Below are 15,405 nucleotides of genomic sequence, written 5' to 3'. Positions count from 1 at the left end.
GATTAGTAGCCACCTGATCTGACATGAACATATTAAATTGCTCCTTTAATAATGTGATTGTTTCTTTAATCTTTTTGTCTCCTGGTTTTAAGATTAGCTCCTGCTCTCTCTTCCTAATTTCATTTTCAAGTTGAACTTTTCCCCCTGTTTGCATCTATATAGTCTATCTATGTTTATCAGAACCCCTCTCATATATGCTTTACTTGCATCCCATACCATTTCCATAAATGTATCCTTATTCATGTTCAAAACAAAATATTCTTTTAACAACTTTTTACATTCATTAATATTCAATTAATTCAGCTTTCAAATCCTTCCTTAAATAAATGACTATACCATTTTTCTTCTCTGTGGCAGAAGCTATAAAATGTTGTCCAAGTCTTGTATTGATCAAGTATTTTTGATCAGTTAATCTAATATGAGTTAGATCAGTTAATCTAATATGAGTTTCTGCAGGCAGATTATATCATTCTTGAATTGTTTAAGATAGTGGTTTATTTTCTTCCTTTTCTGTGGGGAATTTAAGCCATTGACGTTCCAAGTTAGAAACTTAGTTGCCATCTTTAGCTCCCTGAAGCTTTTTAAGAGCCATCTGAACATCTTGGAATTTGGCCTGGCTCCTCCCATTGCTTCTGAAGTAACACCTGTAGGCTCTTGAACGGTGGCTTGTGCTTGTTGCTTTTTTAATTCCTGTTCCATTCGCCTAGTAACCATACGGGTTTGTCTTTGTTCCTTAACTTCTTGTACCTCTGAAAGAACAAGTTTGTCCGCCCTTGTTAATGCTTGAGTGGTTTGCTGTCTATCATGTCCTTCTTGCTCTCCTCTTCTGGATCTAGCGGGGGGGGGGAGGGTGTCCAGCCTTCAGTATGTTGCTGTAGAAATCTTGGGCCTTCCATACTGAATTGAGGCGATATCTTTGTCCACGATAGCTGAATGCAATGCCGGCTGGCGCATCCCATCTAAACTGTATCTGGCGATTTTTAAGCTCTTCGACTAAAAAGCCATAGTCTTTCCTGGATCTCAACATTTTAGGTGGTATCTCCTGCAATACAGTCACCTCCTGACCCCCAATTTGAAGCTTAGTTTTGTAGGCCTCCTGTAATATCGTATTCCTCATATCTCTAGTAGCAAAATACACCACTATATCTCTTGGTAGTTGCTTTTGTCTTGCAAGCCAGGAGTTAATGCGATAAACCTTTTCGATTTGCCAGTCAAAATTCCCTCCTGACCTTCCCATCATCAGGTCAAAGGCTTCAGAGAGAATCTGTTTCAGGTTCTCTTGCGTTTTCTCCAGGTGGCCCCTTATCCTTAAGGCAAATTCCATTTGTCTATACTGTAACATTAGGATTTCATTTTCTGCATCGCTGACCTTTTGCTGGATCACATCCATCTTCATTACCAAGTTCATATTAGAGTCACTAAGATCTTCTAGCTTTTCTTCAAGTCCGAGTGTGTAGCCTGATAGGGAGTTCAAAGCCATCAGGAAGTCCCCTCTAATCACTTGATTACATGTCATAAGCTCTTCCAACATCTGTTTGTTAGCAGCAGATATCTCTTCCTTGATTTTTACTTCCATCGTATCAGCATGGTTTTTTAATGCATTGATTAATTCTTTCTGCAAGATTTCTTTTGTCAAGGGCTCCCCTGCAGAAGTAGGAGGAAGTAATGACTGTAATTTAGTAGAAGGCGCTGGTGAGCTCCCGGCACTTTTCGACATGGGGGGAGGAGGGGGAAAATTTTGCTTAGAAGCAATCTCAGGTTTAATCTTCTTTGGTCAATTAAAAAGTCCAGGCAGTCCAATTATACAGCAGTTGCTATTTAGTTTGATAACAAATCTCTTCTAGGCTTCGCAAAAATGCTATCAGAGTCTCGCCCCTCCTACACAGCTCATACACAGCTCGGTGCCATTTTGTAGATCTTTCAGCAAGTAATTATCAGAGGGAATTCTTTACAAATGGAGCTAAGGATTATACATAGAATTAAAAGTTCACAGGTATTGGTTCAGCTCGGCTTGAAATCTGCAGTAAATCATTCATTGTGCTGAGGATGAGCGAAGACTTTCGTTCTGCAGCAAAAGGCAGAATGAATCCTGTAGCGAGCTGCTATGCTGCCGGTGCCCTCCCCCTTTCTCCCAGATTTTAGGCTGAGAGGTTTAGTTAGAGGGCTTCCAAAGCATAGCTTCTCGCCTCCCCCTTCTGAGCCCGAAGGGGAGGTAAACAAACTGCTAAACAGTTTGATGGATTGCTGTTTAAACAGTTTAACGACGGCAAGATTCGAGAGCTGTTAAAAATAACAACTCCCTGTCAGGCGCCGCCCACCGGAAACTTCTATCTCTGTTCAAGCAGAATGAGGAATCAACATAAATCATAAAGAAATAGTTACCTACAGAGGATCTTTTAGACAAATAAGCACATCTGAGAAGTGGTCTTGAATCCATCTGCCTTAATTTAAATCTAGAAACACTTTGCTCAAAGAGAATGATAATAAGTCTGTCTCCAGGGGTTGATTTGCCCAAAGGAGGTGGGTGGGTGGCAACTCCAGCTGGATTAGGCATCTATTGATCTTTGTATGGCTTAGTTAACAATGAAAGGGATATCATATTCAGAAGCACCCTATTAATCTTGCAGAAGTTACAGAGTGGAACCCTGGATCAAACGAAACCCTGTTCCTTCCATTCATTTGACTCCTATACATCTATAAGAATACTTCTCTACACATTTCTTCTAAGCTGCACCGACTGAATCTACCCACAAAACAAAGCATAAGAAAGGAAATAGGGTGACATCAATTCAGCTGTGGCTAGATTCAGGATGTAACATGTTGAATTTGTTTTCCTGACTAAGTTCATTTGTGAGCTGCAATTAAAATGAAAACAAGCAGTTGCATGAATTAAGTTCTTTATTTTTCACCCAAGAGCAACTACAGCAAGATAGGCAGTTGTTAGCTAGGCAGTTGTAAAGCCCTCCCCCCCCCATCCAACATGGTTATACATATATTATAATCAGCCCTTCTTATAGAATACCATCTGCTACCCATCTCAGCATCCTCCCTCCCTCCCTCCCTCCCTCCCTCCCTCCTTTCCTTCAGCTTATTACTTTTCTGAAAATATATTTAGCTAAAGAGAAGCTATCCCTGGAATGTACACCTTATCTCACTTCCCTGGTCTTTCAAGGCCTGAGAACAGTGGAGAGCAAGGAGGCCAACAAAATCTTAAAAATTCAGAAGCTTAATAAAAGCATAAATGTTTTAATAATATATTTTAATACTATATTCTATAAAATGTTCGGAGAGGCCCATCAACCCAAGCCTCAGAAACTGCAAACATGCCTTTTGCACACCTGCAAAACTCATTGCAATCATCAAACGTTTCACCATGCTAGTATAGAATCTTTCAGAATCTTCTAGGAAATGTCAGGTGGAAGAAAAATCAAGCTCTTTGTGGCTTTATAAATTACTCCATGTAAGTGAACCTAATCTATTCCTATGTATTTATTAATTCAATAATGTGTATCAGTTGGGCTCCTCAAATGTTTCTGTTGCTGGTCTCTTTTTGGTCCCAGGTCAGCCACTAATTGATGCAATCTGTCTAAAGTTCCTAATTTAAGGTAGGGAGGAACTGAGCTGTATGAGAAAGCTAAGATCATTCCAATAGCTGGTTTCTCAAGGAAAAGGATTTACATGACTTAAGTTAGCAATGAAAGGGGTATCTTTTGCTCATTTTCTGAAGCACATTCACACATTTCAAATGAAACCCCATTCCTTCAATTTATTGGATTCCATTCCTAATACTTACACCACAGTTTTCAAGGTGTTACTTCTCAGCTGCACCCAGTGAATCTCACCACAAACTCAGAAGAAAGTAAGAGTAACCTCATTGCAACTGTGGCTAGATTGCATTCATGATGTTGCCTATCAACTTAAACTTCAAAAACTCTGGAAATGTACATTTTGAACCCCTGTAAAAGTCATTGCAGGGGTCAAATTTTTCACCGTAATTATTGATAAGCAAGCAACTAATCTTCTATACATTTTGAGAGTTCAAGTTCACACACGCACAGATACACACACACACACACACACACCTTCTCTGAAAATATGAATGGCTTTGATTTTGGAATTGTATATTTGCACAACTGTAAACTCTTCAAGGATGCAGCTAATGAACAGCTTCCCCTGTTGGAGAGAGAGTCAAAAAATCAAAGAATGGCAATTTGCATGCATTGTATCTGTGTTTTTGATCAGCTAACAATATGGAATATTTTTGTTATATGCAAACTTCTTGTAATCTGTTTTGGGATCATAGTGATTAGCCACCACTATTACAGAGTTCTCAACTTACAACTGATCATTTTGTGACCATTCAAAGTTATAACAGACTTGAAAAAAAGAGACTCATGACCAGTCCTCACGCATAGCAGCATCCCCATGGTCATGTGATCAGAATTCAAGATGCTTGGCAACCAGCATGTATGTATGACATTTCTGGCATGCCAGAGTCAGTGATTGCTATTTGTGACCTTCCCAGCTGGATTTTAAAAAGTCAGTGTGGGAAAACAGATTAACTTAACAACCAGAATAATTCACTTAACAACAGTGGCAAAAAAAAGGTCACAAATCAGGCACAATTCACTTACACTGACTCACTTAGCAATGCACGTTCTGGTCCAAATTGCCGTCATAAATCAAGAACTACCTGTATTGTATCAATGACATGTTTTATTAATAATTTGTGTTTTAATTTAAGTAGCTGTTTTTTATCTGCATCACATCTCCTTAGTTCCATATTTGTCACAAAGAAAACCCGTCATCCAGAGTATAAACAAAAGGATAATAAAAAGCCTCCGTCATCCACTGTAGAGAGAGAACTTCCTCATAAGTACACTGATGATTTCCAACACAAGTTCTTGCTTCTTGGGAAGCATTATAACTAGGTATCAAGTAAAATAGAAGAACTTTCAAAACTTTTCACCATTTAATTTGGTGTTTAAAGGCTACAATTGAAAAATAAACAAGCAAGCTGGACAAAATAAAGTAATATGGAATTCATCTCCTGAAACCTCATTTGCCAACAATTCTCATTTTTCCTTCTTCTTTTACTGAGATTCGGTAACCATATTATCGAAAGTTGGTGGAGCAGGAGGAGGATTTCGTTCAGCTGCGACTGCTCCACCTCTGATGAGTTGGAAAGGCATAAACAGCACTGTGCGCTGTAACAGAAAAGAACAATCAACACAATAAGTACTCAGGGACACATCTGTTCCTCTAGTAGGAGGAATAGATTCTCCAGTTGTTTGTTTTTAACTGTGATGCTACCAGTCTCACCAAGAGGCTGAAACCCTTGATAGTTCAAATTCCTGATAGAGAATTCTTTAAAACTATAAATTAACAGGCAAATGATTTAGTGCCTGAGCATTTAAGTGACTTTTATTGATCAAATCTGCCAGCCTTTATCCACATATTCAGAGAATGTCTGCTCAGGACCTCCCAACAAACCCCCTCTACCCCATCCCCAGTGAGTGTTCTCTGTGTGGAATAGATGATCTTCTGAAATAAAGATGGTACCAATTGGGATGGTCCTCTGGGAAATGATAAGAGAAGTGAACTGGCTTCTCCTGAGCACTTTTGGGGAGTGATATTATTTTTTGCTTTAGTTTTTATTGGAGTTTTACATTGCTTGTATTTTATGTTTTTGTATTGGTTACTCCTAAGATCCAGCTTAATTGAGGAGCAAATAAACAAATAATATTCCTGTGATTTATTCACAAAAACTACCAGATTATTAACTGAAGAAGATGGATTTCCCTCCAGGGGAGGTTATTTTTTGATTTCTGAAATGGCTCCAACTGATAGTGCTGTGAACTGATACAGGAACCGATAAAGGACAATATTTGGAGCTCAGGGTTGAAATGATGGTCTCTGAGCTTGCTTGTTGTTTGCAAATGTTTCACTACACAAATAATAAACCAGCACTTATGATGTTACTTAGTTTGTGTAATGAAACATCAGCATGAAAACAACCAAGCTGGAGACCACCAAGGACCCCAAGACAGGTATCTCTGTATGCTGATTTAGCTGCTTGCAATATTTTTAGAGTTCTTCTGTTTTATAAGGTCCAATCATATCACCCCTTTCAGTCCTTCTTCGGTCCCATTTTCAGCCTCTCCAATTAATCTAAAGCATTTCTAAAAGGTTGAGAGTAGCTTTGTTATTGGTACAAAAAGAAGCCAATTGTGGTTACTGTGGAACAGTGGTGTCAAATTCAATTTCATTGAGGGCCGCATCAGGGTTGTGTTTGACCTCAGAGATCCAAGGGCTGGCCGGGGATATGGTGTGGCCAAGGTGAGCGTGGCCGGGGTCCATGACAGCCATCGGCTTCCTGCCGCACTCTGCCAGCCAAAACGGGGCATGGAGGTTAATTACAAAATGTGGGCTTTGCTTTCTGACATCCAGATCCAATAAGCAAGGGGTGTGAACTGCACAGAAAATATACTTTTGTTTCCTTATGAAGAAACATCCCCAAAGTCAGATGTAGACTAAATGTAGACTGACTTTTAGCTACACCCCTTCCCAGCAAACAGCAAATTTTGAAGCTCCAGGTAAAGAGGATTCATTTTAGGAGGAGTAACCACTTTTTGCATGTTGGAGATTCCTAAAGGAATGCTGGGAAACTCTGTACTTCAAAGAACATTTCAGGGAGGGATGCAGAATAGCCCTTCTCTGCCTTAGGCTGTAGAGACCTGGCACCAATCAAAACACTTTTTTTGAAGCAACTGATCAACACTGACAGGATAAGCCACTAGTACAGCGATGGCGAATCTTTTTTGGCTCACATGCCATAAGTGGGGGAGCTCGGGGGTTGGGGGTCGTGTGCGGGCGTGCCACACCCATAATGCAATGCGTGACCCCTACCAGTGCACATGCCCGCAGTACAGGAGCGACCTCCCTCATTTTTGCATGCTTTTTTCACCCTCCCCAGGCTCCGGAGGCTATATAGGAGCCTGGGGAGGGCGAAAACAGCCTCCTCTGCCCCCCTGGAAGCCCTCTGGAGGCTTCATGGACCTTCAGGAGGTTTCCCTGAAGCCTCTGGAGCAATCAAAACAACCTTCTGAGCAAACAGGAAGTCTGTTCCTGAACTTCAGGTTTGCCCAGAAGGCTGTTCCCGAGGTTTCAGGGAAGCTCATGAAGCCTCCGGAGGGCCTCTGGGGGGCGGGGGAGGCTCTTTTCACCCTCCCAGCCTCTAGAGCCTGGGGAGGGCAAAAATGGGTTTTAAAAAGGGTGAACGCAGCACCTCACGTGCCCTGACAAATGGCTCCGTGTGCCACCTGTGGCATGCGTGCCATAGGTTCGCCATCACTGCAATAGTATATGAAAATAAGAGCAAACTCCACTCCCTTTTAGTACTAATGATGTTACCCAGTTTGGTAATGAAACATCTGCAAAAAAAACCCATCAAGCTCAGGGAGCACTAAGGAACCCACAGTTCAACCCTGAGCTGCAAATAAACTCCTCTATCAATAAACACTTTTTGGTTAGAGGGACTCAGAGCCTGCCTTATATGAGATGGCTCCCAGTCGATTTCAAGGAATGTAGAATTATAATGGCTGAGAATTTGATCCTTCATACATTGAAAAAAAAAAACAAACTGAGGGATAAACAAATAAAAAGCAATTTTTTTGGGGGGGGGGGGAAGCCCAGGAAAGAAAAAGAGTTAAAGTGTATGTAAGAAAAAGGAAAGAAAGAAAACTGAAAAATAATTGCATCCAACTTTTTTTCATACAGTTATAAGTAAAAATATATCAGACTGTTACTCTAAGATTAACAGTTCACGGTAATAGCAAAAAAAACAGCAAATGGTCAGGTTAACTAGAGTGCAGATATAAAGAAGAAAAATTAACAATCTTCTTTACATTCTTTAACAATAACAACAGCTAAAGCTATTATTGGAGTATTAAATATTTACCTGGTCATCACTTAAGCAAGCTGCCTGGCACCCGAAGTGAGCCAGGGAAACAGCGATGCAAAATTCCAGCAGGCTGAATAAGAGCAGCACACTGGAGAGGCCAGAAGCGACATTCTGTGGAGTAGGAAGACATGTGAAAAGATTTACTGAGAAATTAATGTAATGGTATGTATTTTATTTTATTGTATGTGCTACACCATTAAAAGGGATTCCCAGCTGCTCCCTTCGGAAACACTGGGAGGAACAATTGCATTGGGAAAAACAGAGACACTGTACAGGTAACTCTCGATTTAAACCACAATTGGGATCAGAATTTCCACTGCTAAACAAAGCGATTGTTAAGTGAGTTGTTACCTTTTCTGCCACTGTTGTTAAGCAAATCGCTGCAGTTAAGAGAACCATACGGTTGTTAAGTGAATCTTCCCCACCCCAACTGTCTTTCTTGATCAGAAGCTGGCTGGGAAAGTTGTAAAGGAGATGCTGCAACTGTCCTAAATAAATTGCTAGTAGCCAAGCCCCTAATTTTGATCATGTGACTGTGGGACGCTGCAGTGGCTGTGCACACGAGGAGTGGTCATATCTTTGGGTGCCACTGAAACTTTGAATGGTCACTAAATGAATAATTGTTCACTCAGTTAAAGACTGCCTGTACAGCCTATGTGAGATGGGGAAACTGCATCAGGGAACATTGTTAGCATCTCTTATGTTTTGCTGAGTTGCTGAGTCTAGTCAGAGCTGAAGAAGCTTCTTGGATGAGAAACGAAATGTCTCCATGGGAAAACAAGAAAGTCCAATTGCCACCTGAATAAGCACCTTTGGGATGATGGAGGAGAGAGCGGATGGATAGGAGACCTGAAGAAACAAAGTGCTGAAGGGAGAAGGAAAAAGAGAAATGGTTAAGACAGAGGCTGGCTAATCCAAAGAGGAAAAGCGACAGGACTTCCCACTGTCCTAACAAATCCACTCTTGGCCACCTGACTTTTTCTCCAAGATAATGGATGAAGTATAATTATGGGCAGCAATGTGATTTAGAGTCAGCCAGTCTAAGTATATTGTTTCTCCTCCTCAATAAGGATGCAGCTAGATCTATTTTCTTTACCCAACTTCTTTCCAATCATCTCTCAGGCTGGAAAGGGGGAAAGCCCTTTAACAGATTAAACAGATTAACAGAGTTGGAAGGGACCTTATAGGTCATCTACTCCAACCCATTCCCACTCAAGTAGGAGACCCTATGCCATTTCTGACAAAAGGCAGTCCAATCTCTTCCTGATACCCTCAAAGGTAAATTGTTCCATTGGTTGATTGTTCTCACTATCAGAAAGTTCTTTCTGATTTCTAGGTTGAATCTCTCCTTGGTCAGTTTCCATCCATTATTCCTTGCCTGGCCTTCAGGTGCTTTGGAAAATAGCTTGACACCATCCTCTCTGTGCCATGGATGTGATACTACTATGATTTAATACTCAAAAGAAAACAAAGGACTTTACAAAATACTAAAAATTCAAGGCATTGATCCCAGTTATTGCTGTGGTTCTAATCTGTCCACGTTTCAGAATTTACCTAAATTTCTGTTTTCTAAAACTGTCTATCTGTCAGCGTCAACTTCATTTAGTAATCAGGAAAGAAACCACTCAACTCCATTTGAATTGAAATCAAGTGTACTTTTACTAATTATAAATGAACAGTTGCAAAGCTAAGCTGAATCTGGTTAATTAGGCGCGAAAGCGAATAACATCATGTATAACTCAATCCTCTCCCCTTGGCACCCCAGTCCATAGTCCAATTATAATGCACCCAACTGTCAGGTGGGAGATAACTTCAAAAGGCATCACCAAGATGGAATGCTGGACAGTTAACCTTGGCGGGAAACTCCCTTCTTCCACATGCGAAGTAAGATGGTCAAACAGCATCTAGAATCTTCCTCCAGCACATCATGATTCCCCTCCCAAATACCATGCCCCCCCTCCCATTTCAATGGCAGCCGAACCAGCAGCAAGCAGAGGCTGACACTATCTATGGTGTGTGGATGGATGGATGGATGGATGGATGGATGGATGGATGGATGGATGGATGGATGGATGGATGGATAGATAGATAGATAGATAGATAGATAGATAGATAGATAGATAGATAGATAGATAGATAGATGATAGACCGAGCCGAGGTGGCGCAGTGGTTAGGGTGCAGTACTGCAGGCCACTTCAGCTGACTGTGATCTGCAGTTCAGTGATTCAAATCTCACCGGCTCAAGGTTGACTCAGCCTTCCATCCTTCCAAGGTGGGTGAAATGAGGACCCGGACTGTGGGGGCAAGTTGCTGACTCAATTTGCTAAAAAATTTGTAAACCGCTTAGAGAGGGCTGAAAGCCCTATTAAGCGGTATAGAAGTCTAATTAATAATAATAATAAAAATAATAATGATAGATAGATGATGATAGATAGATAGATAGATAGATAGATAGATAGATAGATAGATAGATAGATAGATAGATAGATAGATAGATAGATACCATATTTTTCGGAGTATAAGATGCACCAAAGTTTTGAAGATGCAAATTTTAAAAAAAGTAGGTAGGTAGGTAGATAGAGGGATAGAGAGGGAGAAAAAGAGATATATATATAGTAGGTACGTAGGGAGAGAGAGTAATTATATAGTTAGGTAGATAAGGGGAGAGAGAGACAGAGAGACAGAGAGACAGAGAGACAGAGAAAGAGAATGTAGGTAGGTAGATAGAGGGATAGAGAGAGAAATAGAAAGAGAGGGAGAGAGAGAAATAGAGTGGATAGGTAGGGAGAGAGAGAGAGTAGTTATGTAGGAAGGTAGATAAAGGGAGAGAGAGAGAGAGAACTAGAGAGAGATAGAGAAATACAATAGGTAAGTAGGGAGAGAGAGAGAGTGTGTGTGTGTAGGTAGGTAGGTAGGTAGAGGGATAGAGAGAGAGAAAGAGAGAGAGAGAGAGAAATACAGTAGATAGGTAGGTGTTTCTGCTGGCACAGCACTTGATCAATGTAATTCTCATCAATCAGTTAAAGTGTTTTCCAAAAGGAAAAAAAAACTTTTTTTGTACTCTGCAAACCTCCCAAAAACGGCCCTTATTCACGAAAACAGCCCCGTTTGTTTTCCAAAAAAGGCATGAATAGCCTTGGGGGGGGGGCTTGCAGAGTGGTCCTGGGGGGGTGAGCGGGCAAAACTAGCAAAAAATGGCCCGTTTTTTGTGAAAACTGGCCTGTTTTTTGTCAAAAGAATTGCATGCATAGCCTTTTTTTTTTGTAAATGTGTTTTTTATTTTCCATTTTCATTTTCGTACAGTCACATATATACTGTGCAGAACCGGGGCCATATAACATTAAACAATAAACACAGCCATTCCTCTTGTCAATAATACCCCCAAAAATAGAAACCCAATGTACCTCTTCGACCCTCCATACACCCTTTCTTTCGCCCCCCTCCAACTTTCCATCTTCCCTCCATCATTCCCCTCTACACTACTTCCCCTCCCCCTCTACCACTCCTCTCTCCCGATACGCTCCCTCCCTTCCTTCTCAGAATTGCATGCATAGCCTTATGGAGGCTTATAGAGTGCTGCTGGGGGCTGGGGGGGGGCAAAAAACAGGCCATTTTTTGCTTATTTCTGTCCCCCCCCCCCACAGTTCCCATGAGCTCTTTGAAAGCCTCCATAAGAGTATGCATGGCCATTTTGGTGAAGGGGGCGGGGCTCCGGGAGGCAAAAAATTCTGTATTCAGTGTATGAAACACACCCAGATTTTCAGCCTCTTTTTTTGAGGAAAAAAGGTGCGTCTTATACTCCAAGAAATATGGTAGATAGATAGGTAGGTAGGTAGGTAGGTAGGTAGGTAGGCAGGCAGGCAGGCAGGCAGGCAGGCAGGCAGGCAGGCAGGCAGGCAGAGATATAGATATAATATAGATATAAATATAGACATTCGAATCAAATACAAAACTCTTTGGAACCAAGACTTATTCAAGGAAAGTTTTCAAACAAAAGTCAAAGGGTCTGGGATATCCCAGCTGTATATATAATCTCCATCTGGATTCTGTACTTGAAGCCAAAATTTAAGAAGTGATCGGTTTACTTACGCATGAAGGTTTATTATCACATCCATAACTGTAGAGTATCAGTTCGGATAGATTCAGGAAGCTACCAATTAATGACATTATAGCACTTGCGATGTTCATTCCTGCACTGGATTTCACCTGAAACAGAAATACACCAGAAGGAGAGAAATTACAGTGTCAGCATGAGTCTTATTAAATGCAAAGCATATAAACAATTACCCCAACGATGGTAAAAACACTGACAAAGAAATTTTATGTGGGTGCTTAATGACACATAGCCAGTCAGTGGAGGAACCGGACAGCATCCACTAAGATCAGGAGTAACAAACAATACATTTTCCCACAGTGGAAATGCAAAGCCCTCAAGTCCATTGGCAGGGTTTTCTAAAACTCTCAAATTCCTCCTTCTTTCTGGATGTCAGTCTCCATTGAAGACCAGGTGGTTAAAGGCGACAGGAAACATGGTACAATGTTTTCACCCCTTAACACTTTGCTTAAAGAAATCCCACACAATTTATTGTAAGACGTGAGATACTCTAAGCATTAAATGTTAATGTTAAATGCTCTTTTAGCTATAAAACATTACAGAGAGGCTACTAGAGAGATGGGGATGGAGAAACCCTTGGAACCAATAGTGAGAATACTGAAAATTTAAAAATGGCTCTTTTCAGTTCTCCCTTTTCAGGAATGTAGTATTTTTCTATCAAGACGGTTCTGTTTCTTCTTTTGAATCTATATTTTCTTCCTTTAACAGACAAAAACATGTCTATGTTGCTATGAACAGTCTTTAAATCAAAGAGGTCACAGGGGAGAAGAATGCAAGCTCTTTGCAGGATGGCTACCAATAGCTCTCTCTTCCCTTTGATTCCCATGTGATTCCCACTCTAGTTCCATACTTTGACTCCTAATACACAGGGCTTCTTTTTAATGTTGCTTTCGGGTAGGAACACTTCTGGAACAGGATCCTCTGTGGAGGAGGAGGAGGAGGAGGAGGAGGAGGAGGAGGAGGAGGAGGAGGAGGAGGAGGAGGAGGAGGAGGAGGAGGAGAAGACACCTCTGCTCAGGACTAGCAATAGCAATAGCACTTAGACTTATATACCACTTCACAGTGCTTTACAGTTCTTTCTAAGGGGTTTACAAAGTCGCCATATTGCCACCAACCATCTGGGTAACAAAACAGGGACCAGAAGAGGCTCAAATGCTGGAAGGTTGAAAATTATCTACTGTTGACATAGAACTTTCGATGGAAGCAAGACTTGGAATCAACAGTTGGGCAAAGAAGGAAGTGGGAGGGGGCTTTGGGGTTTGCTTTTCTTTCCTAAATGTTGGTTTAAAACTGAGCAGTATCTAAAGACAATAGACAATAAAAGTAAAAGGATCAGAATGCTTACAAAGAAATAGCATAAAAGAAATTCAAATGCTAAACTTTCTTACCAAAACATGATTTGGACTGTTCGCAGCTGATACACAAAGTGATCCAGAAGAAATAAACTATGGAAAAGGAAAAAGAAGAACAAATGATTCGAGTCCATTGCAGATAAAAGTGGGAAATTGTCAGAAAAATCTGGCACCCATGAAAAGCCAGATAGGCTTCAATGCAAACAGGACTTTTATAGGTAACCCTTAGCCATTACTGCCATGGAGCATGACTCAACAAAAATGTGTACATACTTACAAATATCCCTCCCCAAAAGGGGTAACCTCCAACTGTACACAAGCTGCGGGGGGAGTCAGGAGAAGAAATTGAAGAAAGGGAGACAGCCCCATAGAGGATGTGGATCAGCCCAATCAATATTTGGACAGCCTGCAGAAGGAAAACACAGAGTAAGACAACTTTCTTCGCTGAATCTGAGAAAAAAACATTCTTATTTGTTAGCACTCCAGGAAAGGCATCTCTTTATATCTATCTTTGAAAGGTCCTTCAAAGGTGTTGGGGCTTCTAAGCTGCCAGTGCAGGTGTTGACCCAAGACCTGGTTTCCTATGGTGAAAAATTCAAATGGGGAGAAGGGACAGTTTGAGACCCATTGTCACTATGTACCGGACATTTACTCCAGATTATGATTGAGTTTGACCCTCAGTGGGACTGCTTTTGCCAGAAAGAAGGTCTCTATGACTATCAAGATGGACCTTTGAGAAGAAAATGATACCTCTCACTACAGACTCCTCTGCAGGAGGAAGTTGATCATGGTCATAAGCACAAAGTGACTCCAACCGACTTGGGCTGCAACCAATCCATGACCAGTTTCTGATGAAGAAATGCCCAACAGTTGCACTTCTCAGAGGGAAGGGAGAAAATGAGATCTGGCTAAAACCCTGGCTGAGCTCCACTTTCTCAGTTAAAGAGCAAAGCAAAAGAAATTCATATTGGAGTCAGAATGTTTTGCAGAAACACAAATTAAACCACCAGGAAGAACAGAGGTTTCTGGAGTATATTCCAGAACCAGACAACAGCGAAGCCAAGTTCCAGAACATCAACATGGGGCTCTCAGATCTCTACATAGCTCTAAAACCTTAATGGATTCAAACAGGGACATAGTGACACATGCCTACCCCAAGCACTTTGGGCTCAGCCTTGAGGAATGTCTCCAAAGGACCATTTTGTGGGATTTGTTGAGGAGCATTGGTGGGAATTTGCTGAGCTCCATACTGGGGATATGGAGTTGCTCCAGATGCCTGAAGAGCAACACTGGGCAATCCAGGAGCCATTTGGATTATGTTTGCTTCATTAGAGGGGATGAAAACTGCAGTTCCACTGGCCATTCTTGCTGGAAGTGATGGCCCAGCTAAGTTACCTGGAAACAAACAAGTGAGGAAAAGTTAAGGTCTTAACATCAAGAAGGCAAATTCTGGCCCTTAATGTCACTTTATGAGATAATATTTGCTTGCAGTAAAACTGAAGATTTCCAGAAGTCTTCAGGGAACAGGATAGTAAAAAAATACAACTTTCTCAGGGATAGAAATCCTTCCTTTTGCTACCTTTCAGCCAGAACCGAAGAAGCTTCTTGCTTGAGAAGTGAAATGTTTTCAAAGAAAAAACCAAGAAAGTCCAGTTGCCTTTTGAAAAGCATCTTTGGGACAACCATGTCCTGATTGGTTTTGAATCTCCATGGACACCAGTTGAGGAAAAGTTAATCAGAACACGAGGAACACTACGTTTTTCAATGCAAAACGTCTTTTTCTGATCTTAGCACCACCTCAGATCCCCCAGCTAAACGTCATTTCCATTTGGACAAGGTTTTATTGTACCTGCCCTCCTGTCCTGTTACTGGAAGATGGATCTAAAGGCATCAGGCATGGATGATCATCCAATTTGGACATAACTTACTGTGAAGGACACAAGAGCAGGATCTGTACCCCACCTTTGCTTCACGGA

The 15,405-nt window shown here is 41.2% G+C and overlaps 1 protein-coding gene across 1 annotated transcript; it reads right to left on the bottom strand.

Annotated features, from left to right (window-relative positions):
• Positions 1–3,059: 3,059 nt before the first annotated feature.
• On the bottom strand, positions 3,060–15,107 carry LOC148049499 (membrane-spanning 4-domains subfamily A member 15-like). Its single transcript, XM_087714811.1, has 6 exons — positions 14,583–15,107; positions 13,707–13,835; positions 13,466–13,522; positions 12,053–12,169; positions 7,961–8,074; positions 3,060–5,207 (listed from the first exon to the last, which is right to left on the bottom strand). The coding sequence occupies exons 1-6, from the start codon at positions 14,790–14,792 to the stop codon at positions 5,094–5,096; spliced, it is 741 nt and encodes a 246-aa protein (XP_087570937.1). The 5' UTR covers positions 14,793–15,107; the 3' UTR covers positions 3,060–5,093.
• Positions 15,108–15,405: the final 298 nt, after the last annotated feature.

The sequence above is a fragment of the Thamnophis sirtalis genome, unplaced genomic scaffold (assembly GCF_051295495.1).
Source record: "Thamnophis sirtalis isolate CommonGarterSnake01/CBP01778 unplaced genomic scaffold, rThaSir2_p1.2 scaffold_1, whole genome shotgun sequence".
Classification (NCBI taxonomy): Eukaryota; Metazoa; Chordata; class Lepidosauria; order Squamata; family Natricidae; genus Thamnophis; species Thamnophis sirtalis.
The sequence above is the reverse complement of the archived record's forward strand: the minus strand, read 5'-3'. Positions and strand labels throughout refer to the sequence as shown.